This window comes from Lontra canadensis, unplaced genomic scaffold (genome assembly GCF_010015895.1).
Source record: "Lontra canadensis isolate GAN:19392208 unplaced genomic scaffold, GSC_riverotter_1.0 scaffold148, whole genome shotgun sequence".
Taxonomy (NCBI): domain Eukaryota; kingdom Metazoa; phylum Chordata; class Mammalia; order Carnivora; family Mustelidae; genus Lontra; species Lontra canadensis.
The window spans coordinates 2,597,902-2,621,701 of record NW_022631142.1 but is presented as its reverse complement, the minus strand read 5'-3'; the positions used below and the strand labels follow the sequence as shown (position 1 = coordinate 2,621,701).

General features: G+C 48.1%; 1 protein-coding gene across 1 annotated transcript in view; it reads left to right on the top strand.

Moving 5' to 3' along the window:
- Positions 1 to 258: 258 nt before the first annotated feature.
- Positions 259 to 23,800, top strand: part of GLIS1 (GLIS family zinc finger 1) — a 216,886-nt gene continuing 193,344 nt past the window's right edge. The window contains exons 1-2 of the mRNA XM_032844153.1: positions 259 to 354; positions 1,405 to 1,708. Of these exons, the coding sequence (XP_032700044.1) occupies positions 1,447 to 1,708 (262 nt within the window). The 5' untranslated portion in view covers positions 259 to 354; positions 1,405 to 1,446. The remainder of the gene's footprint in view (positions 355 to 1,404; positions 1,709 to 23,800) is intronic.

Below are 23,800 nucleotides of genomic sequence, written 5' to 3'. Positions count from 1 at the left end.
GACAGGGCCCTGCCTCTCCCGCCCGCGGCGCCGCCCTGCCCGGCCAGGCGGCCGGAGGGCAGCGGGCAGCGCAGGGCTCCGGCAGCCGCCGCCTGTCAAACCCTCGGCCCAGCCCCGCGCCGGGCCCTGCCCAGGCCCCCAGGCAAGGAGGCCCCGCCCTCGCGCCGCGATTGGCCTCTACGCGGCAGCCTCATCGAGCCAGTGGCTGGAGCGGCTGTCCGGCAGGTCTGGGCCCCGCCCCCGCCCCGGGATGCCGCCCCGCAAGACGCGGCGGCAGCGGCGGCTGCGGGGGCTGCGGCGCCAGTGGAGGCGCGCCGAGCCGTGCGCCCCGCTAGCTGCAGCCGCGGCGGCAAGGTGAGAGGGGGCGCGGCTCATGACCCGGGGAGGGGGCGGGCGCCAGGGCCGAGGTCCGAGGGTAGGGTCCCAGCGACGCCGGAATCCCGGGACCTTTGGAATGGCGCGGGAGCGCAGCGAGGAAAGGAGAGTTTGGGGGCCCCGGGCCCTTGTTCCAGTAGGGACGTTGGAAGGGCCGAGACCCTGTGGAGGGGAACCGAGCGCGCGTGTTTGTGTTGTGTGAGCCGGTGAGGCTGCTGGTGTTGCTGAGTGTCTGAGCGGGTGAATGAGAGAGCAATTCGTGTGGCACGCCGTGTCCCCAGTGTGCATTTGCGGGGGTGTGTGGTATGCGTGGGAGCCAGCGTCCATGGGCGTTACCGACTTTGTGCGGGTTTGCGCGTGCGATGGGTTTATTTTCTCTGCTGCGTGTGGGAGTGTGCGTGTCTCCGTGTGCTCGTGATGGGTTCGTGCCGGGGGAGTGAGCGCGCATCATCGGACGCCCACTCTCGGGCTTGGGTGGTAGTGGGTAAGTCTCGGAGGGTCCGCGCCCCAGACCCGTGGGTGCGCAGTTTATCATCCCTGCGCGCAGCCGGGTCCCCGAAGCGCCCAGGAGGCGCGCAGCCCCTGCCCCACCTGGAATAGCCTCCGCCGCTTCGTCAGAGTCCTGCCCTGGAAATCCTAGCTGCCGCCCGCTCCTGTCTCACTGGGTGACACCGTACAGGCGCTCTCACCGCTCCAGGCCTCAGTTTCCCCATTCTTCCTTTGAAGAAGGCCGGTGTTGGTGGAGACAGATTTGAGCGGGAGGGTGCACGGGCTTCTCGGAATGCGCTGTGGCAGCGGGGCCAGGGCCTTCGACACACCAGAGAAGAAGTGCGAGCCACTCTGTGCCGGGAAGGGGCTTTTGCGGGATCAGGTGGGTTTGTCAGGTTAAGGTAAGTGTGGTGGGGCTAACCCATTTTAGAGACGGGGAATAAACCGAGGAGTGGTGGTGACCTGCCCAAACCTACCCCGGGACAAGAAAGGGGGCTGTTCCCCTCATTCTAATGCGCGGGTGCTGTCTCCCCTCTCCAGGAGCCCGGCGCGACCCCCGGAGGCCCGCCCTGCCCCGGCGCCATGCACTGCGAGGTGGCGGAGGCGCGCTCAGACAAGAGGCCGAAGGAGGCCCTCGGCGCTCCGGGTCCAGGCCGCGGGCCCACTGGCCTTGGCGGTACGCACATGGCCTTCAGGGTCACCGTGAGCGGCGGTGGCTGCGTGGATGGGGGCCCGCGTGACCTACTGCCCCGGCCGCCTGTGCCGCCGCCGTGCGCCCACGACCTCCTCCGGCCACGGAGCCCCCGAGACTTTGGGCAGTCCAAGGCCGCTGCCACCGGGAAGGGTAAGTCTGGCCCCGCCAACGTGCCTGGCAGAAGATGTGGAGAAGTTCGGGCTGCCTGGCGGGGACACCGCACACCTTTGTGGGAACTTGGTGGTACTTTCTCTAGTGTTCATGAGTTTCTCTCTAGTGGTTTGCGACTCGGTCGTCATTATAAAATGATGGCGGTTTAGGAAGCATCTAATTTAAACTCAATAAACCTATGCTGGAGAAGGGTGTGTATAGAAAGTCCAGATTACATGATTTCGCATCAGTGTATTTCTGATAAAAGTTGTGTGAAACTTACAAAATCTTATAAATTAGAGTGACTAGCAACTCGAGTATCTCTGAGCTGCCTATAGGCATATTTGGACATATTCTGATGCTAAATAACAAAAACCAGAGGCTTTCAGCAAGACCTCTCCCCTCTTGGAACCTCAGTTTCCCCTTCTGTCAATTAAGGAATTAATTATATCAGATGATTTCTGGATTCCTGTTGGAAAATTTTATGAATGTGTGATCCAGCCTGAGTCAATTTCTGGTTTAAAAGAAGGCCTTTCTGAATTTGAAGCTTCAGAAGCATAATACTTGGTCAGAAGTTCCTTTGCAATATCCTTCCTCTACCCAGTGAGGCTGGTGGGCGTAAGGTGCAGGCCCCAGTATGGTTCATGGGCTCAAAGTTGGCGATGATGCAGGCATTCTCATGAACCCGTTCTCATCACAGTTAATTATTATTGAGCCATTATTTATAAGTTTCATGCTGACAGATAATTAACCAGAAATTGGGGAGATTGTTAAGGTGCAGATTGGTACCCCCTCCCCCCACCTTATTTTCTCCCTGAAAGAAACCAAGGCTTGGGATTTCATTATTTTAGCTTTTCGGGCTTCTTGGTTCTATTTTCAGGTGATTCTCAAGGAAGACAAAGATTTCTTTTGGCTCTGTAGACATAAATCCTTTAGCATCAGCCCCAGCAACTTAGAAAAGTTAGGGTGTCTTGGTTTTAGAGATGAGAGCTTCTTCTGGGGAGAAAATAACCAACTTCCCAATTCAGGCAGTGGTAAAATGAAATGAACGTAAACAGTGTTTTTCTTCTTAATGAGAACACCTGACTTTGTTGAAGAGTGCAGTTTCTTGCCTCATTTTCAGTGTTAGTCTATTCTCCAACAGATAGGGATCCTGTTTGAAAGGGTAGACACAGCAAACAATGGCTTCAGAGTATTATTACTGGGGTATGCATAGGAGTTGTTCTTTTACTGGGGAGAGAGGAGTGGTGGGTAGCAAGACATGAGTAATATTTGCTGTGCTGAGCTCTTTCACTTGCGCTGTTCCACGCATAATCCTCCCTTAAACAGGTACCTCCTGCAGTGTTTTAGGTTTTAAAAAAATCGTAGCTGTTCCTGAAGACGGAGTTCTCTTAGGACCTGGTGAATGGCTCTCCTAAATGTGGTCTCTGCTCAGAGCCGTGGTTAGAGACCTCATCAGGCTTTGCACATGAACTTCCTACTTCCATTCTTCCAAACCCTAATTATTTTTATTTACACTCCCCTTCCCCCACCAATGTCTAATATATGAGATACTTAAGTCAGGATTGTATTTGGAAGGGGCAGAGGAGAATAAAGGGATGGGAGGAACAGCCTCTTTCCTTGTATCCTTAGATGGTCGTTCTGGTTAAGCTTTTGGAAGTGGCTTCTAAACTATTTTCTTCACGGTCTCCAGTGAGGCTGGTGGTGTAGAATTTATCATACCCATTTGAAAGATGAAGAAATTGAGGCCTGAGAGTGGGGAAAACGTCTCCTATGTAAAAGGCCACCCCGGGATCTGGGTGGGAGTTCTCTGGCCAGCCTTTGCTCACTGACCTGGGCTTGAAGAAATTTCCACCGTGACCTCCGTCCTTCTAAGCGAGTTCTTTCTCACAGTCCAGTCCCTCAGTGATCAGAGACAAAATGAGCTTCCCCACAGGGCTTCAGCAGTTCTCTTAAAAATGTCACAAGGAATCTTACTGCCCCTGCTCCCGCTCAAATATTCCCCAGACCACGTAACCCTTTGAATGTTCGGTGTCTAGCTCCAAATCATAGGCTTATTTGAAACAGATGCAAATACCAATCACAAAATACCCACGGACTATGCCCCGCCACATATGATCTGTGGGAGCTTGGGGGGAAGCTGTTCTCTCTCTGAGCCTTAGTTTCCCCACTTATCAATTTAGTGTGAGACCGAGTTGGAAAGACTGAGGAGAGCTTTAGTGAAAGGGCCACTTCAGTGTCTGGTTATTGTGGGGATTCCTCTGGGGGTGTGTTTAACGTGCTCAGCCTCTGGTTTTTCATTTGCATGAGAGGTAATAATGTCTCCTCCCAGGGTAAATCTAATGATGGTCGTAAGAATGCTTTATAAACTAAGAAGCTAGAAGGGGTCACTTTTATTAATTCATGCCAGGCCACCATCATGCTAGGGTAAGTGATACTTGCGGTGAAGGGGGCAGGGAAAGGAGGGAGAACGGTTTGATTTTTAAAATATTGAATGTGAAGCTCACTCTCGGGTGTGCTGGCCGGGGGAAGCCAAGAGGAGCCAAGCTTCGGGTCTTTTGTGTCCACGTCTGCCCAGAGAGAAGACGGTACTGCTCCGTCTAGGGTCAGGTTTCAGATGAGCTGTCTTCTGCTTCAGATAGACCCTAAGCCGAGGAAGGGAGCGAGCCCTTGAGTCTAGCAACCATCATATATGCTGGGCTTCTCAGCGTTTCCAGATCTGGAGTCAGGAGGCGCTGGGGATGGTGCGACGTCATGGACTAACATTGTCATCATTTACAATAAGAATCACGATCTGTTTATGGCAGAGTCCCGTTTATCCAGATTCCAGGCAGCTGCAAAGGCCAGATTACCAGATGCTGCATTTTTCTTTCTTATTATTAAACACCCAACACTGTGCCTTTGGAAGTCCTGACAAGGAAAGAAGGTAAACATCTGGGCTTTATGGAAGCAGACGGCTTTGTGGTGATGGCCCGATGACGCTTGTTCCCTGTGCACAGTGCTTTCCGGTTTCCACTGTGTGTTCCCACACATTCTCTCATCTGCCCTCACGCCAGCTGTGCTCTGCCTACCTTGTGGGCTGCTCTAAGGGGACAGATGTAGAGTGCTTTGCGGTCTTTAGAGCACATCATGACTCTGGCTCCCATTTTATAGATGAAGACACTGAGGCTCAAGGATATGCTCAAAGCTACTGAGAGTGGCAGTTTCTTTTTTCTTTTCTTTTCTTTTTTTTTTTTTTTAAAGATTTTATTTATTTATTTGACAGAGAGAGATCACAAGTAGGCAGAGAGGCAGGCAGAGAGAGAGGGGCAAGCAGGCTCCCTGCTGAGCAGAGAGCCTGATGTGGGGCTAGATCCCAGGACCCTGAGATCATGACCTAAGCGGAAGACAGAGGCTTAACCCACTGAGCCACCCAGGCGTCCCTGAGAGTGGTGGTTTCTAAGCCTCTCTCTTCCAAATATTCGACTCTGGTTCCCCAGCTTGTACCTTCGCTGAGAGCTGGCATAGTGGATGGCCTCCTGAATATTCCCAGAGAATTTAAAATATTTTTGCTTTTGGTGTTTCTTCTGTCCTTTTTGGAAGTAATACCTATGCCATAGTTAGAAAACTTCTTAGTTTACCATTTGTCCAGAGTTGTTCTTCCCAGACTACGCCAGATAATGAGCTCACTATTTAATTCACAGTGACTCTCTGGGATCCTTTCACAGTGTGCTGAGACGGGACAAGTCCTAGCAAAAAAAAAAAGAGCCCGAGGATCGTGACACATGTGTGTCACTGCCATTAGTAAACAGCCATCGTAACATGGCCGTAAATGCCAAGAGGTAGTCAATCTTGTAACTTAAAAAAATAACTAGTATATAGATTTTTTTTTTTTTTTCAAAAAAAGGAAAACAAAATGCAGTTGTAGTTTGTGTGCCGGGCATTAGAGACTGGCGATGGTGGAGAGTAAACACGATGGTTTTGGTGGTGTTACCTGGTAGAATTTCTTCATCCAAATCAGAAACCCCTGTATGTCCTGGGGAGTCTTTGGAGGGGCTAGCGCACCCCTAATAGAAAGGTATGAGTTATTTTGAAAGCATTTACCCCCTCCGGCTCTGGTGGGCAATTTGCTTGCATTTCATCCATTTTAAAGTGCTGGTCCTGCGATCCGGAAATAATCAGATCCAAATTTTTTCGGTGCTTGAGGTTTCAAAAAAGGGGGAGAAAAACCTGCTGGCCAAATGTCAGGCTCTGTGAGACAAAGAGAGACATGTATGTGTGTGGGTACACAAACGCGATAGGAACATGTTGCGTCTACAGTCCTGAGAGTTATGTATCCGACAAATCTTTTATAGACGTGTAGCGGAAATAGAATTCCCAAAGATTCCCCAAGAATCCTGGGCGGCTAGAATTTCTCTTCCCTTCCTGCCTCCCAAGCTCTCTAGAAGCTGCTGGGACTTGGTATACAAATGGAAAGGAGACCATCACAGGAGATCATGACTTAATTTCGGCCTGGTTGTTTTTGATCATTTTACCTGTCGTGCTTTGCTGGGCTGAGGTCTGAGGACCCCTTTAGCCGTGGCATCATATAGATAGGCTGTGTTGTTCCATCTGTGATTTAAAAGCATAAGTTTCTTTATATGCTGTGGTTTTCCTTCACACTTCTGAGAAAAAAAAAAAAAAGCCCACCCCGTCTTTGACTTATTCATCTCTCTGCGTTATATTTGCGTGAGAAGCTAAATGAGCCAGCACACTTAGTTTTACAGTGCGTTAAAATCTCATTACAGGCATAAGTGCACAATGAATCATTTAAAAAAATATATTCTTATGTTCTTTGTTCTGAATGTTGCATAATTATCATCATTTTCTTCGGTTTTATTTTGTGGAGTTTGGCCAGCATCCTAGAAAAGGAGAGAAACTAAAGTTTTCAATCCTTTTTTGGATAGGATTAGAAAAAAAAAGAAACAACAAACAAATAAATACCAACTTTATTTGTAAATTGACCAGTGACTATTGCTAATTGTGGCATTTGCATAGAGAGGGTAATGGCTCTTCCTTTCCCTCAATTTTCTTGGACCAGAATCCCCTTTTTTGAAACTGATATGGTGGTATTTCAACAACCTCACCTTATAGACATATGATTATATATGACGTTAGATTATGTGATTTGTTCATTTATTTTGCTAATACAGATTTTAGTTGCAATGAGTTTGGACCTGGAGAGTTGTGTTGTTTCTTTTGGTAGGGGGTAGTTTATTTTTGTGCTTAAAGAAACAAAGACATTTCGGTTCAAAGGGGGAGAAGAAATGAAACAAACTTCTGCAGTGGGCTTTGAAAACTTCAGCTGCCTTATGCAGAAAGCACAGCTGTAATACCAGGGCCAGGAAAAAAAGAGCAAACTCCTGAAATATTTGTGCTGCTCGCCTTCACTGTGCTAATGATTCTAGCAGTTTAAAAACGGACTTCTTGTTTATCAACAGTGGCTGCGCGAATTAATAGTTTACCATGAATAATTAAAAAAAAAAAAAAAAAGGTCTCAGCATTAGAAGCAAAGTCCGGGACTGATAGCTGAAAAGGGGGAGGGTGGTTGTAGCTGTTTTGGTCTCCCTAGGCCTTATTTATAAGAAACTGAAAGGAAACAGACCTGGGATGGGGTGGGGGTGGGGAGAATACAACCCTAACCCAGGGGTCTTACAGTTTAAAGTCCCTGAAAGCATCTGTTTTCTTCTTTCCCCCATCTTCCTCTAAACTCCAAAGGGTTATTCCTTCAGAGGGTTTCCGGCGGATCGAGGCAGATTGTGTTAGCATTACGAGCTGTGTTTTTAAAGTCAGCATTTGAGTCAGATGCACTGAGGAGACCTTCAGTCCGCTAACTGAATAATGCATTTCCTGTATGGCCTGAATTTATTTGGTGGTTATGGTTGGGCCTGTCTGGAGCAAACACATGCACCATTGTGCAGCCTTGATGCATGCGGGCCACGCTCTTGGCTTTGAGTCTCTGTTTCCCCATCTGTAAAATGGGAAACAGTTGGACGGGATGGTCTGTTGTCCCTTTCTGCTCTGAAGCTCGGGGATTCCACATGAACTGGACTGGGGAAGTCAGGGAGGATCGAGGCTGTGGGAAGAAGTCACCTTTTTCTCAGACTTGACTTCTCTTTTGAACTCTTAAGCCCTGAGGCTGACTGCCGGAGAAAACATAAGTGTGAGGGGGGGCAGTTAGCTAATCTTTACTGAGCACCTACTGTGTGCCAGGCTGGGCGCTATAGCTTTGACTGCATTTAATGATGCCCAATTACCCTGTGAGAAAAGGAGGCATTATTCTAGTTTTCCAGATGGGGCAACTGAGGCTTGGAAAGTTTAAGTGATTGACGCCAGTAATAAGCTCACTAGCTAGTAAGTCTTAAAGCCTGGAGTTTGAACTCAGCTCTATCTGACAGCAAAGCCTGTACTTTCCTGGCTAAAGCACAGCATTCTTAAGGACGGGCTTTAAACTCTAGGCAGTGGTGAGGAGTTGCCGTGTCTAGAGAGTGGGCCCCCCATCCTGGGGGAAGATGGTAGAAGGCTGCAGGCTGGTCCAGACAGCAGTTCCCTGGAGGAGCCCATTCTGAGACTCTGCTAACAGGTCGAGGTGTGACTTTATGGGCAGACTGTGTGCGTCTGTCCACCTCCCTGCTGTAGAAATGGGGGAAAGATAGCATTTCCCAGTCGTGACATGGGGTCCTCAAGCAAGGATTCCCTGAGGCTGTGGAGGGACCCTCTAGAAACAGCTCCTTCTCCGAAGCAGCAGAACACTTACATGTCCTAGTGGTTATTGCGAGTTCTAGTCCCTTTTTGAGCCTTTCCCACAGTTCGGGGTGATTCCTTGCCCAGGCACTGGTTGCGATCTCCCTTTCACTGCTTCTGAAGACACCTTTCGATGTTTGAAAAGAATTTCTCTTAAGCCCCACCACACCTATGGTAGAATGCATGCTTCATTGGGCATGTGGCGTAAGATCTGCTGAACAGTCATTTCCTGTTCAATCACGGGACGAAGAAGGGCTTGGGAGGGAGAACAGCCCAGGAATCAGAGTAAATGTGAGCGTTAGTTTGTGGGAAATGGGTCTTTTATGTCAGACGAAGAATGAATCAAATGACCCCTAGGGGAAGGAAAAGTCCCGCTGCTGGTTTGTGTCTGTGGCCTCACACGAGGGGGCACACGTCACGTCATGAGACGGTGGACATTCTCCGAGAATCACACTTACGGCAGGAGTCTTTATGGCCCCAGCCTTCTTTGCCTTTGGATGATGACCCTGAGTCTGAAAGGAAGAATAGGAAGAAGAATCTGGAGGGCACTGGTTGCCATGTGGCCTGGCCTCTTCCTACTTGTGTCTTTTTAACAACTAGATTACTCTTTTAGATGTTGTTGCTTCTTTTTTTTTTTTTTTAATAACAGGTTTGATGGAAAATAAAGCTTTAGCAAGAAACCAGGGAGAATTATAAACCTTACTTTTAAAAATACAGATCCCATTTGCTGTTTTAAGCTCTCCGGAGGGCTGGAGAGTGGGTTTGTTTTGGAACGTTGCTGGACTATATGAATTACTTCTCTGAGGCTTGGGTATTTAATACCTAGTAGAAGTTTGTGTAAGAGCTGATGATGTATTTTGCCGACTTTCCAACCCTGTAAATAAATTACATGTGCTGGCCGAGGTTGCCAGGATCCACTGTGTCAATTGAAGCTTAATTTTTATCCCAAACCACTTAATACTTTTGTCCCAGCGAGTAGAGAAAGTTACCGGGTCTTGTCCAGCAGCGGGCCCATTCCAAGGCAGAGACGGCTTCGCGAGACTGTGAGTAGGCCTCCGTGGGTCCATGGATCTTGACACGGTTTTTTGGTGATTAAGTAGCTTCAACGGTCTCAAGCCCAACCCTCCAGGCAGAGGATGATAGTATAATTTTAAGTGTATCGTAAAAACGAAACTCGATCGCTTCCACTCCCCAAACCTGCCTCACTCCCCTTCTCTCTGGAGAACACGGCCGTAATTATGTGTTTAATCTCAAGACCGCCTGTGCATTTTATCTTATTTGAGTGCAAAGCCCAGGTAATAACGTTGGCATTTCCAGTGCGTAACAAAATAGGGTTTCTAATTTGGAGACGCTATTAAATATTTCATGCTTCAACCAAACTCAATTCTTTTTTTCCTATAATAAGTTTAAATATTAATTCTCTGGAATGTCAGATGCCTAAAGCTAGGCATTTAGTGATCTGCAGTTTCAAGTATCTCGAAGAAGGTTTATGAAACAGGATATTTCACTGGGAGGGATGAGTTGTGTGTTTCAGAGATATCTGAATTCAAGGCAGCGTCTTCAGATTTACTTTTTAAAGGGAAAAGATCGTAAAATAAGTTGCTTTATGTGCTGAAGGATTAAGTGGCTTAGGCTGAAATAACAGCAGGGACTTGACTGTTTTTCCCCCTTATATTTTAACAATGCTTTCTGGGGGAGGGCGTGGGTCATTTTCCCGCCCGCTTGTCTCCTCCCCCATCACCCTCTCCCCCCAACCCCCAGCAGCCAGATGGCTTTAATTCTAACCAAATCCCACGCCGAGGCCAAATGATTGATCAAACAGTCATTTGTACTTACGTAGCACTTTTTGTGAGAATATCTCTGCATTGGAGCTTCTCACCCGGGTTGGCTCTTCTTGGGGCCTTTAGATGGTTGACTTCCAGCAGGCTGAGGGGCTCAGAGAGCGGGGGTCCAGGGGTGGGCGGAGAAGAGAAATTCCAGACCTTACTATCCAAGAATTCCTTGCTTAGAAACTTTTTGTTACTTCCCATCCTTGACAGCAAGGGTATCCAAGTTTTCTGAATACAAGGACAAGAGTCTTTCCCCAGTCCACAGGACAGCAGTTATATTTTTAGTGTGTGTTTATGGACAAGATGCCTAATGAGGTTATTAGTTTTAAGCCCTCTTTTAAATAGATTGGTATTTTATCATCCACTTACCCATCTGTAGAGACATCCATTTATTTTCTGGTCTTTGGTGCATGCTTTAAAGGTCACCTCTGATACTACAGCTTGGTTCATAGACTGGCAACTGGTTGGCCAATGGGAAAATCTGAGCCCTTTGGTGTGATGTCCAGGGCTTTCCCAGTAGTCCAGCTCATCTCTTCCTAATGCCTGCTCTGCTCATTCTCCAGCAGTGTTGGACTTTTCCTTACATGGCTCCAGACTTGGAGTTTTTCCCTTTCCTTGCCCTTCTGTCTTTATAAACCGGGAGCTTCTTCTGATTCATCTCTGTACCCCTGTGTCCAGTACCAAGTCTGGCATGAAGTACGTATCTGAGGGTGCCGGCTGAGGCTTTGGGCATGGAACTAGGCCACCAGGGTTGAATCCTAGCTCTGGGGACAACATGGCGAACTTGAGGCATGTCGTTGAGCTCTCTGCTCCTCGGTGTTCTTATCTTCAGAATGGGGATAATAATAGCAATGATCTCACAAGAGGATGAAATGAGTTAATACATGTACAAGTGCTTTGGTACAGGGACTGGCCCATGGTATAATGCTCAGTAAATTTTGGGATTATGATTATTGTTGTTATTGCTCATGTAAATGTTTGGTAAACAGAACCTCTTGGAAGGGCTTTCCTTTCCTCTCTTGCCACCAGACTGACTCCTACTTCTTCAAGACCCAACTCAAGTGCCGTCTCCTCCCAGAAGCCTTCCCTTTCTCCTTAGGCTGGGTTTTGGTGGAGCTCTAGCACACACACAGCCCTTATCCTTCCTTTTGCCATAGCACTGTTCACCCTGTGGTGATTTTCTGTTGACTTCTGTGTTCTTGAGGACAGGGGCAGAGTTTCCTGATCCCTGCATGGCACAGGGTCTGGTTCAGAGTGGATGTCTGGGAAGGCTGGGGATGGGATCCAACCCAGTCTCTATCCAGTTTGTGTGCTCTTGTTTTTCCAACATGGTTGAACACACAGTGAGCTCTCGGTGTATGTGAGACTGACAAATATGCAAGGAGTTCCCACATGTGCACGCACTCATATTCCCTTTCCAGCACCTACGTGGGGCTCTGCATAATGACGGCTGCCCCTAGCTTGCTAGGGGACCTTGGGCATGTCCTCTCACCTGTCTAGGCCTCCCTATCCTCTTGTTTCTGGGAAGAGTTGGCCTCAGTGATCACAGGCCTTTCTGGGATGCAAGGACAGGCCAGGGGCTTGTAGAGGAGCTAGGGGCATGACGGCTATCCCAGAGGGACTGGCCCAGGATTGTAGGTACTCTCTGCCACACACTCTCCCTCCCTCCAAGGCAAAATTTCAGACATTTTAAAATGTGTGTCATCTTGTGGTTTAAAGAGCAGATATTGGTGGTTATACTACATCTGACCCAAACTCCTCTAAGATGAAGAACCTCGGACCAGGTGTTGGAACTGAGGACCGGGAGCCAGACTGTGGATCTCCAAGGTCCTGCTGAGGAGTGGAAATTGGTGTACAGACCCTGGATCCCCACTCCAGGTCAGGTTTCGACAGAGCTCTGTGGGGGCATCATGTTGGCCTGCTGTCCAGGCCTGTTATGGCTTCAGGGCTGTAAACCATGAGCTCTGCCCAAATCATTACTGTTCATTCAATCCTCCCCCTTGAACAGATGGGAAGACTAAGGTTCAGAGAGGCCATGTTGTTACTTGTGCAAATGTGGCCACTTGGCATTTGGAGTCAGAACTGGGTTCAGACCCTTACTATGGACTACTTACTACACCACTTGCTGAACCTTGGCCAAGGTCATTAATGGTGAACCTCGGTCTTCCTCATTTGTAAAATGGAGGTAATTCCTGTCTCTTAGGGATGATGTGGGGAGCACCTAGCTCAGGGGCTAGCACCCAGTAAGCATGTTAACAGAAATGAGCTGCTGTTGCTGCTGGTCTTACTGAGAGAGAGCCAGGACAGGTCCGCGGGCCTCACTTCCTCTGATGCTCTTCTATGGCACAAGTACCCTATCCCTTCTCTCTGGTGCTTGTTTTTCTTTCCTTTCCATTTTTTTTTTAAAGATTTTATTTATTTATTTGACAGAGAGAGAGAGAGAGAGAGAGAGAGAGATCATAAGTAGGCAGAGAGGCAGTAGGAGGGAGAGGAGGAAGCATGCTCCCTGCTGAGCAGAGAGCCCAATGCGGGGCTCGATCCCAAGACCCTGAGATCATGAACTGAGCCAAAGGCAGAGGCTTAATCCACTGAGCCACCCAGGTGCCCCTTGTTTCTCTTTTTCTGGTGAAGTTAGAGGAATAAGGACTCTGGAGTCTCAGAGAGACTGAGGTTCTGATCTAAGCGCTGGAAGACACAGATGTGATTGACTGGCATCTTGGCCTCACTTGAGGCTGTGGGGAGGTAAGGGGCTGTGGTCCCTGCTGACACGGGCGTGGGCTGCCTCAATGTAGCTGTCTGACTGGTCCCGGTTCTGGGTAGTCCAAGACCCTCACACGGTCTGTGGTGGCTCTGGTGTTCAGCAGCAGGGGGAAGCGGGAGGGGGTATGGGAAGGGCCAGGAGGCAGAGCACCTCGCCCCCTGTTTACTGGGTTGGGATTTGACTTCTGACTAATACCCAGCTGGACTGCTTTCATTCCCCTTCCTTAACTTGTAACGCCATTACTGTTCTGCGCCCCCTTTCCCCACACATGCAGGTGCTTCCATTTGTTGAACCCTATTGTGAGTAAAGAACCCACAAGGCCATTTAATTCTTTCTACATTTACTCCTTGTGGGGAAGCATCTGCACCCTCATTTTACACATGAGAAAAGCTGAGGCCCGGAGAGGCTAAGTGGCCTGCCCCAAATTCCAGAGCTGGTAGCTGTCAGTCTCCCTCCAGGATCCTGCCCTTCCTTGCACCCTGCTACCTCTGTGGATCCCCCTTCAGCTCCTTTGGACCTCTGCTGCCTTGGGCCCAGTCTTACCCGTGCATCACTGTTGAGAGACCGCCTCTTCCAGCCAGGATTTCCATTCCCTCTTCATCCGCCGACTGCCCTTTGTTACTTTTCTCTCACTGAACAGTCAGGTATTACAGATGCTTGGGTCGACGTTTTCCTCTGTATTGAGACCATGGGCTCCTTGGAGCAGGGTCTGGAGTGAACGCATCTCCGCCCTGCGGAGGGAGTGTGGACCAGAGAACAGAATGAACGCAGGACCCCGGCAGAATTCATCTGTCCCTTTCCAGCCAAGAGACATTTTCCTGGGGCTGTTCCTCAAGCAGATTTTCGGGAAAGCAACCTAGACTGGGTTTCTATTTCGGTGACTCAGTCTCTTATTTGTAAAACGGGGGACAGTGAGTCCCTGCCCAGCCAGTCATCAGGAGCCTATGGGGTACAGTGTGCGAAAATGTCCTGAAAACAGGGAGGGCTGTTTGGGTTTGCTTGTTGGTTGGTTCATTCATCAGTGTGTACTGAACGGCTGGCTTCTGTGGCCCAAGCATTGGGTTGGCCCTGGGGACTCCGTGGTGGTCTAACAGAGCCCTCGCTTGCATGGAGCTTGTAGTCTGGAGAGCAAGTTGGGTGAGTGTGTGCGGGGCCTCTCCCAGCCCGGCTGGGTCCCCATTCCTCCTCTGTGCAGCTTCACCGCCTTATCACCTGCTTTGCTGTCCAGAGCAGACTCCTGAGCTCAGCCAGTCTAATACCTCATGACCTGGGACCGTGTCTCTGAGCCTGGGTTTGCAGGCATAGGAAATGGAAGTACTTGCCAGCTTAGCTCCCCTTGCAAAGCTAGTGAGAGACTCAGTGAGGTCTGCGGGGAAGGGCAGGACGCTCTGGAGGAGGGTAGTCAGTCCCAAGGAGGGGGACCACCTTTGCCAGCCCCTTTCTTGTACCTGTTACTTGCTTAAACTTTGCTCTTGGAGAGAATGCCCTTTTTCATCGTCTCTGGGAATATAGGCCGAGAACTTTGATTTTGCGAAATCTTTAGAGTCTCTCCTGTCCCAGCCTCACATGCTTCTCTTTCCACTCCTCCCAGTCTGCTGGTGGAAGGTGGCTCTGGCTGCTCGCACAGGAGAGCTCTCAGCTAGAGAGACCCAGAGACAAGTAAATTCCCATTGTGCGATAGTGGGCATGGGGAGGGGGTGGTGGGGTTGTTAGGGGCCCTCCTTCCCTCTACCCCCCCCATTTTCAGTATGCTGTCACAATCACTTACTGAACACTGCCAGACACTGGATTATCTTTTTTAATTGATGACTTTAAATAAAATTTCCCCCCCATTTTTGCATTCCCACATCTTCATCAACACTTGGTATTGTAAGTCTTTTTAAATGTAACCATTCTGGTTGGTGGATGGGTGGTGGAATCTGTTTTAATTTGTGAATGGGCAGTAATGTTGAACATTTTTCCACATGCTGATTGGCCACCAGTCTACCTCTTTTGTGATGTGCCCTTTCAAGGCATTTACCTATTTTTTTATTGAGTAGTCTTTTTTTTTAAAGATTTTATTTATTTATTTGGCAGAGAGAGAGATCACAAGTAGGTAGAGAGGCAGTCAGAGAGAGAAGGGGAAGCAGGCTCCCTGCTGAGCAGAGAGCCCGATGTGGGGCTCGATCCCAGGACCCTGAGATCATGACCTGAACCGAAGGCAGAGACTTAACCCACTGAGCCATCCTGGTGCCCCTTTATTGAGTAGTCTTGTCTTAAGTAACTAAAACTTACTTTTTAGTAAGTTTTAAGTATTCTCTTGTATGTTCTGGAGAGAAAACTTCTGTCAGTTACATGTATTGGGAATATTTTCCCTAGCCTGGGATTTGCCTTTCCATTTTGGTCTTTGAAGTTTCCTTTCCCCTTCTTCCTTGTCTTCTTCTTCTTTTTTAATTAAGGATTTTTTTTCTAAGTAATCTCTTCACTCAATGTGGGGCTCAAATTCACAACCCCAAGATCAGGAGTCCCATGTTCTACCACTGAACCAGCCAGGCACCCCTTCTTTTTCTTTTCTTTTTTTTTTTTTTAAAGGATTGTCTTGTGTAATCTTAAACTACCCTGTGATGTCAGTGTTTTTATGGAACACTTTTAAAATTAAAATAAATTACAATTAAATAAAATTGAAAATCCAGTCCCTTAGTCATACAAGCCGCATTTCAAGTGCTCAGTAGACACCTGTGGCTGGTAGCCACCCATAATGGATGGAACAGAGGTGGAACATTTCCATCACCACAGAAAGTTCAGTTGGACAGCACCAGTCTAGAATATCATTCTTTAATTTATTCATTTGTTCAGCAAATGCTTCCTGGAACCCTATCATATGCTAGGCTTTATATCTGGCCCTGGATAAGTGGGTGTAGCCCAGGCTCAGCCTCTGCCTTGGGGCGGGGCAGCAGGTGGACATAGTAACTTGGAGGTAGGGCCGGCATGCTGGTTACCAGGGCTGGCTCCTGTTGTGGATGGGACATGAGTCCTAGGGTCTGTCCTGATCTCAGGAGAGCTCACAGGTCAGCACTGACAAAGTGTATCAGAGCAGACTTTCTCGAGAAGCAGCATTTGCATGACTGGTTTCTGCTGGTTCCCCCCAGAAGCAGCCCAGAGAAGGCAGATGGTTCACAGAAGGACATCTCTGAAGCTGGAATCACGGTCAAGGCTTCCTCCTGGCTCCCAGCTATAGCCTCTCAGATAGAAGTGCCTTCTTGACTTGTGACAAATTGCTTTCTGTTATTTATAATTCTGCTTTGGGAGGTGGATTACTCTTTGAAAAATAATTTGGCTTGTTTTTATTCTTTATTTTTAATTTCTTTCTTTTTTTTTTTTTACTTGTGTTGGTAGTATATACTTATCATAAAAGAATTGGAAACTATAGAAGCATATGCAGATGGAAATAATATTTACTTATAATTTTACTCCCCCCTTGGCCCCCTCACAAAGGCTGCCATTTACATTTTAGTATATTTCATTTCTCTTCTTTTTTAAAATACTTTATATTAATTATATTTTTTATACCCTTGAGATCATTCTGAATATAGTCTTAAGTACTTATTTTTAAACTCTACATTCTATTGTAATAACCTCTTCCATGTTATTAAAATTCCTTGTAAGCATACACGCATTTTATTAAATTTGTCAAATCTTTTTAAATAGGAAGTCCCTTAAAATAGTTTAAAATTCAGAAGACCCAAAAAGGGTTCTTAGAAAAGCCTTCCTTTTGTCTTTTTTGCCCCTGCCCCGTTCTCTTTGCTGGCGACAGCTGGAGATGCTTGGCCTCTCAGAGGGAGTTTATGCCCATACAAACAAATCTGTGTATATATTACTTGCACAGGGCATAGTGCTTAGAATTTTTTTACCTCTTCCCTTCGTACAGATAATGCTGCAGTAAACTTGATGCAGTAATCCCTGTTTGCATCTCTGATTATTTTCTTAGGCTGGATCCCCAGAGATGAAAATGACTGGGTGAGAGGGTAGTAACATTTGACACAAATTATCAAATAGGTCTTTAGAGGGTTACACCCATTTTCACAACTGCATGCTGCGTTTTAGAGAACTTACTTTCCTGCAACTTCACCAGAGTTTCCAAAATAATTTCCTAATTTGAAGGTGGAGGTGACATCCGGTTATCGTTTTTTTTTTTTTTTTTACATTTATTTGAACGTTAGTGTAGCCGCACATCTGTTTTGTGTCAGTTCACATTCATAGCTTCTCTTTTGCAAGTTGGTATTTACACTGGAGTCTGAATATCTTACTTAAAAAATTTAAACATTTACTATTTCATATAGGTAGACTGTAAGCTGAGAATGTTAATGCTTTGTTCATTGTATCTGTTGCTAATATTTTTAGGAGTCTGCTGTTTAAAGTTTCTAATGATAATTTTAAAACAGAAATTTGAAATTTTTTATGTAGTCATATTTCCCGAGACTTTCCTTTGTCATTTCCTTCCTTGCTCTTCTTTTTGTCATTAGCCAAGTGCTGTTGTTTTCTCTTGTTACTATTTTTGGGAGCTTGTTTTATTAACATTCTAAAAATAAATTCATATTTTTAGTGAAATAATGCTAACCAGTTTTTTAAAATCACCTAATAAAGAGAGCGGGTCCCCGTTCCTTCGTGGGCCCACTCCTGGGGGCAGCTGCCTTCAGCCAGGGCTGCTGGGGTGTGCACCTCCAGGGGGCGCCACTTAACCCCATCTATACGAACGATGCTCCCTAGACTTGGGCAACACGGTGGCCCCGCCTTCAATTTACTTAGTTGTCTTTTCTAATATTTTCTTCCTCGTGTCTAGGTTACAAAAACAAAAACAAGAGCTAAACATGGTACCGACTGTGGTCCAGTCATGCTCTAAGCATGTTACAAACATAATTCCCATAATTCTCCCAGCAACGCTGTGAAGACGTTTACTCTTATTTTCCCGGATTTGCAGACGAGGAGACATAGCCAGAGGAGGAGAGTGACTTGTCCCGGGCTACACAGCTGGTGAGTGGTGAAGCCCTAATCGCTGTGCTCCTCGGCCTCTAAGATTTGTGGGGCTGTCTCTGGGTCCCGAGTACCCATTTTTGACTGGCACCTGTTATGGCCAATGAGGATTCCGATCTCGAAAGCCCCGCCTCCAGCCCGGTTCTTTCCCTGCCTGGGCGTCCGACACTCGGTGCAGCCCAGGCTGCCGCAGTCTCTGCTTAACGCCCGTGCACGGTGAGGACTGGGTGTAATCCCCTGTGGGGATTTTGCCCTCAGGGTTCTGGCTGAGCCCCGACACTAGGGATTGATCGGAGGCACTGGTGGCCATCTTCTAAAGCGGGGCTTCACTGCGTTCTAAAGCCGGGCTGTAGGTGCCCAAACTAAACTGGGATTTTGGGATCCTTACCTGGCATTCCCTTGGGTTGGCTTGGATTTCTGCTAATTCTCCAAAGAGGGGATTTCTTGGGAGGCAGTTGTTGAAAAGCTGTGACGTTTTGTTTCCCCATGGCTGGTGGCGGGAGGAGGGGGAAAGGATTGTTTTTTCCTCTCTACAACTCAAGTGAGGGGGTTCTGAGAGGTCCACCCAGAGAACCTGGCACAGCCCCTGAAGCTGAGGAATGGTGTCTCTCCCGGCCTGATGGGGTTGAAGAGGGTGGCTCCACCACTGCCACCTGTGACAGGGGGCAGAAGGTTGTGTTCTGGGGGACCTGCCTGGTGGTGGTTCTCAAACCTACCCTCTTTGCCCAAGATGGCATCTTGTCAGGCAGGGGCGAGAGAGACTGGAGGTGTCCCACAGGATACAGTTGGGTGGGGGGGGGTGTCTGCCAACCAGGGGAGCTCTCCCACTGAACAGCTGGGTCCACAGAGCTCCCACAAAGGCGGGCAAGAGAGTCACTTTGTGCCACTGCAATGGACAGAGTAAGGAGGCTGGAGACGTTGCCCTCGTCCTGCACAGAGTTCCCAGCCTGAGGCAGGTCCGAGGTTTGGGAAGGGAGGAGCTTCCCTATAAATGAAGATCAATGTTGAGATTATTAATCTGGATGGGACATCTTAATTACTAAACCGAGGCTGTCAGGGGACTGAAGTGTCTGGAAGATGTTTTATGATCTACGAATGAACCAACGAGTTATGGGACTTCCAGAGACTTCTCTGGGGTGGGGATGGGGAGCAAGTCAGCAGGTTGGGTTTTAAAAGGGACAAGTTGCTGAGAGGGGGGACTTGGGAAGGGAGAAATAATGATAAATTGTTTCTATAGCCTTCTCTGGGTCCACTTTTTCAACATAGTGTTAGGTTTGGCACAGGTGGTGGAATCAAGTCCTATACTATGGGAATTTCTCCTTTGGAGTGCAATACGTTGTTTTCCTGGATATATATCCCCTCTTTCTTCATTTGCTAGTCTCAAATTCATGTATCTGTTATTATTTCTCCCTAAACATTCCATCAGTTTTGTGGCACCTGTCAATCCTACTTCCCCAAATGCATGAACACATCAGGTTATCTTCGTTCTTTGTCTCCTACAACTCAATGAAGTAAGAGCTAGTCTACTGCACGGTTGACCTCCTGGGGCCCTTCTTTGAAGCTCTCCTTTGCAGGACTTCCCATTTCTTGGCTCATGCTTGTATCATGCACTGCAACTGGTTTAAGCAGAAAAGAGATTTTTTTTTTTTTTTGAAAGGATGGTGGGTGGCTCTCATAATTGCCTACTAAGGCTAAAGACCCAGGCTTGGAAACTACATAGCCAAGAATCTTACTCCAAATCCTGCAACAGGGCTGTGTGCTGAAAACAGTGGGTGACAGACATTGGCAACAGAGCCATGGTCCTTGGTCATTGGTTATTGCTGACTTCTTGTTTTTACACGTGCCATTGGAGGCTGCAAAAGGAGGCTGGGAAACATATCCTTTCTTCATTCAACAAATTTGTGTTGAGCACCTCCTCTGAACTAGGTACTCTTCTAGATGCCGAGAAAGTAAACCAACAGTCAAAAAAATTTCTACACTCATAAAACTTACATTCTAGAGTGGGGAGGCACAGTTATGAAGTGAACAAGTTAAGTATAAAGTTGACCAAATGATGGTAATACTATGGAGAAAAAACAGAGGAAGTTGCGGGGGACTACTGCTTCACAGGGTGCTCATGGTAGGGCACATGGGTGGACAAAGCCAAAGGATGTGAGGGATCAGATATTTTCAGCTTCTGTGTGTATTTTCATTGTGTGTGTGTTGGGGGCGGTTTGAAGTGGAGTTGGGGGGGTGCCTTATAAGGTGAGTAATTTTCCCAGTAGAAGAAAGGGATTCAGATGCTGGCACCCAGAAAGAAAGGCAAATGCCCTTTGCATTATATTTTCATGTTTTCTTGGTGTAACCCTGTAATTTGCTGGAGGGCATCCTCCAATGAAGTTGTAAGAGGTCAATAAAGATGATTGTCTGAAAAGCATCTCATTCTTGACTGTTTGGCTGGAGAATTTTGATAATAAGAACTATAATTCCAGTGTTTATGACTTATGTGTTAGGCATAGTTGACTTGAATTCATTCATCCTTATACCAAGCCATTAAAGTAGTTGGTAGAGATGATTACTGTGCTTGTTCTACAGACGAGGAAACCAAGATCCAGTGAAGTTAAGTAACTTGGGCATGGTCACACAGCCAGTGAGTGGCAGGGCCAGGATCAGAACTCAGAGGTCCAGCTTCAGAGCTGATCCTGTTAAGAATTGTGACAACATTGTCCCATTGTCTTCCGGCTTCCCTCCTTGCTGTGGACAGTTCTGGTGCCATGATTCCAGAGGCTTTGCCTAGGTTCCTTCCCCACTCCCCATCATCTGTTTTCTAGAAGATTTCTAGATATTCTTTCCATCCCTGGTGCTGTAAAACTTTGCAGTGATGTGCCTTGATGTGGATTTTTTTCCCCATTAATTAGGCTGGGTGCTTGGTGGGCCCTTTGCATCATGAATCTGGAGATTCAACTTTTTTTTCCATACCATGTCTTTCTTGTCCTTTTCTGGAAATCCTCCTAGTTGTTCTGTATTGATCCTCTAATTTTCTTGCCTTTATGTCTTTGATCTGTTTCCTGAGAATTTCTTTGACTTTATCTCCCATTTATTTTTTATTTCAGTTTGTAAAAGCACCCGATCTCTAATGATTCCTTTTCATGCATTCCATCTCTGTTTATGAATGCAATATCTTAGCATATCTCTCTGAGGAAATTGTTAAGATTCTATATTTATTTATTTATTTTAAAAGATTTTATTTATTTATTTGACAGACAGAGATCACAAGTAAGCAGAGAGGCAGGCAGAGAGAGGAGGAAGCAGGCTCCCCGCTGAGCAGAGAGCCCAATGCGGGGCTCGATCCCAGGACCTTGGGATCATGACCTTAGCTGAAGGCAGAGGCTTTAACCCACTGAGCCATCCAGGCGCCCCAGATTCTATATTTATTTTTTAAAACACTTCAAAAGGCAGATGCTTAACTGACTGAGCCACCCAGGAGCCCTATGGATTTTATTTTTTTTTTAATTTTTAATTTATAGTTATTACTATTTTGATTATTGGGATTTTTAAACCGCTTCTCTCCTGTGCCCTGGGTTCCTGTTTTCCATTTGATTGACTGGGCTTATCCTTCCAGGTTACATGCTGTGACAATTGTCTGACTTTAGAAAGACATCCCCTTATACTAACCCTCCTGCTCTTCACTGTAGCCCCTGGTGTCCTTCCTGCCCAGCTCGTGTGTTCAAAAGTGGTCAGCACAAGCACTGTTTCCAAAAAGTCATCCTTCTCACCCCCAGCCCCCAGCCCTAGCTGAGGCTGCACCCCCACACCTGCCTGTTGGATGGTGCTGGAGGAGCCCCCCACGTGCCTGAGGGTCTGCCTGCCTTGTCAGCCCAGAGCTCCAGAGTGCCCCTCCAGAGCCCCCCTCCTCACTGGGTGCTCCTGGAGCCCTGCTTTTGTCAAAGTCCAAACCACCTGCTCCCATTTCCCTTGGAGACTTGGCCCTGCGGTCTCCTGTCCTGCTGTGTCAATCTCGTGTGCTCCTGCTCCCTTGCCAGTCTCACCCCAACGTGCTACAGGACCTCCAGCCAGTCCCTGCCTCAGTGTCTCGCTCCCTCCTGCGCTAGCCCCACCTCTGCTTCTGCTGAAGGTGAGGTGTCCTCAGGAGCTGTGTGGGAAGTCTCCCTTCCCACTTTCAAGGCCTGCCTGCCCCATCCACATATGGTTTGTCAAGCTGTCCCATGGCCTCTGCGTGGCCCGGTCGAGCCATCCTGCCTGTCCCTGTGCCAGGCCCCTGCAGCCGCGTTCGACACAGGGACAGCTCCAGGCTCTCTCTGCCTGCTGCCCTGCCCTGGCTGCCCCTTCTCAGGGCCCCAGCCGGCTTCTCCACCCGAGGGCTGAAGTTCTAGAGGCAGTGGCCTCCAGGCTCTGTCCCGCCATGTCTCTGCCACCACCCGCACCATGTCCCTCCTCGGTGCTTCTCTCTTGGTAGCAGCCAGAGCCACCTCACTGGCCTCTCTCGGCATCCCTGCCTCCCTGTGTCCACCATCCCATAGCCTTCTGACAGACACAGCTGTTGTGAATAGGGTTTCAAATGGAAATCGTAGCACGACACTGTCTAAAGCCCTCCTTTGGTTTTCTGTGCTCCTGCCCTGGCCTTCTGGGCTGAGGCGACGTCCGTTCTCATGGACTGCGCCCCTCTCTGCCTCCCTCCTGGCTCTTCGGCCCCGCTGACCTTCCTGTCCTCTGAACACAGGAAGCTTGCCCTGCCTCTAGGGCCTTTGCACGGCCTGCTCGCTCTGCCCCGTGTGCTTTTTTAGCACATCTTCTCATGCTGGCCTCAGGCGTCTGCTTCGACATCACCTCCTGCCCGGTTCCTCTCTGTGATGTTAACTCTGGTACATTTTCATGAGGGAGCTTGTCGCTCTCCTGATCTTCTTGTTCCTGCTGGGTCACCCTGCACTTGCAAGAAGCAGGTACTTGCGAGAAGCAGGCCCTACGAGAAGCTAGGGCAGAGGATGGTGCTTGCAAAGAGTAGGCTCCTGACCCCGGGTGGGTGGAGCGCGGTCCCATTGCCACCGTGCACATCTGGACATCGTCAGTGTCCCTGGGAAGCAAGCCGCTCTTCATCCATCTCCGTGCCCATCTCTGCACAGGGCCTGGCGCAGCATCCGTGGAGGCCAGGTCCCTGTTTGTTGGGGAAAAATAGCATTTCTTGCTATTTTTGTGTAGGTCTTAGTTTTGATGCAGACCACAGCTAGTATGATAGAAAAGATGGGGGTTGGGGCCCCTGGGTGGTTCAGTTGGTTGAGTGTCTGACCCTTGGTTTCAGCTCAGGTCATGATCTCATGGGTTGTGAGATCAAGTCCCTCATCAGTGGGTTCTCTCCCCGGGCACCTCCACCCCAACCTCTCTCAAAAATACATAAATACATATTAAAAAAAAAAAAGTCAGGGGGCCATGGTGGACCTGAATTTCCACACAGCCTGGAGCTCTAGGGCTGCTGTGTAAAATGTTTCCGTTTTCTCCTCTGTAGAATGCTATGGTAGTCCATGCCTGGGGCCCTGTGAAGCTCAGGGGAGATCTGGGGTTGGAAAGGACCTAAAACAACTAAAAAAGAGGGGATTTGTGTAACCTGTTCTGCAGTTCTAATGCAGGGACAATTTCTGAGGCACCCACTGGGGCTAGAATAAGCTGCCGTGCTCATGTTTCCATAACTCAGTGAATCTTTCCGACAGCCTTGTGAGGCTCCTGGCAGTTTTGCTC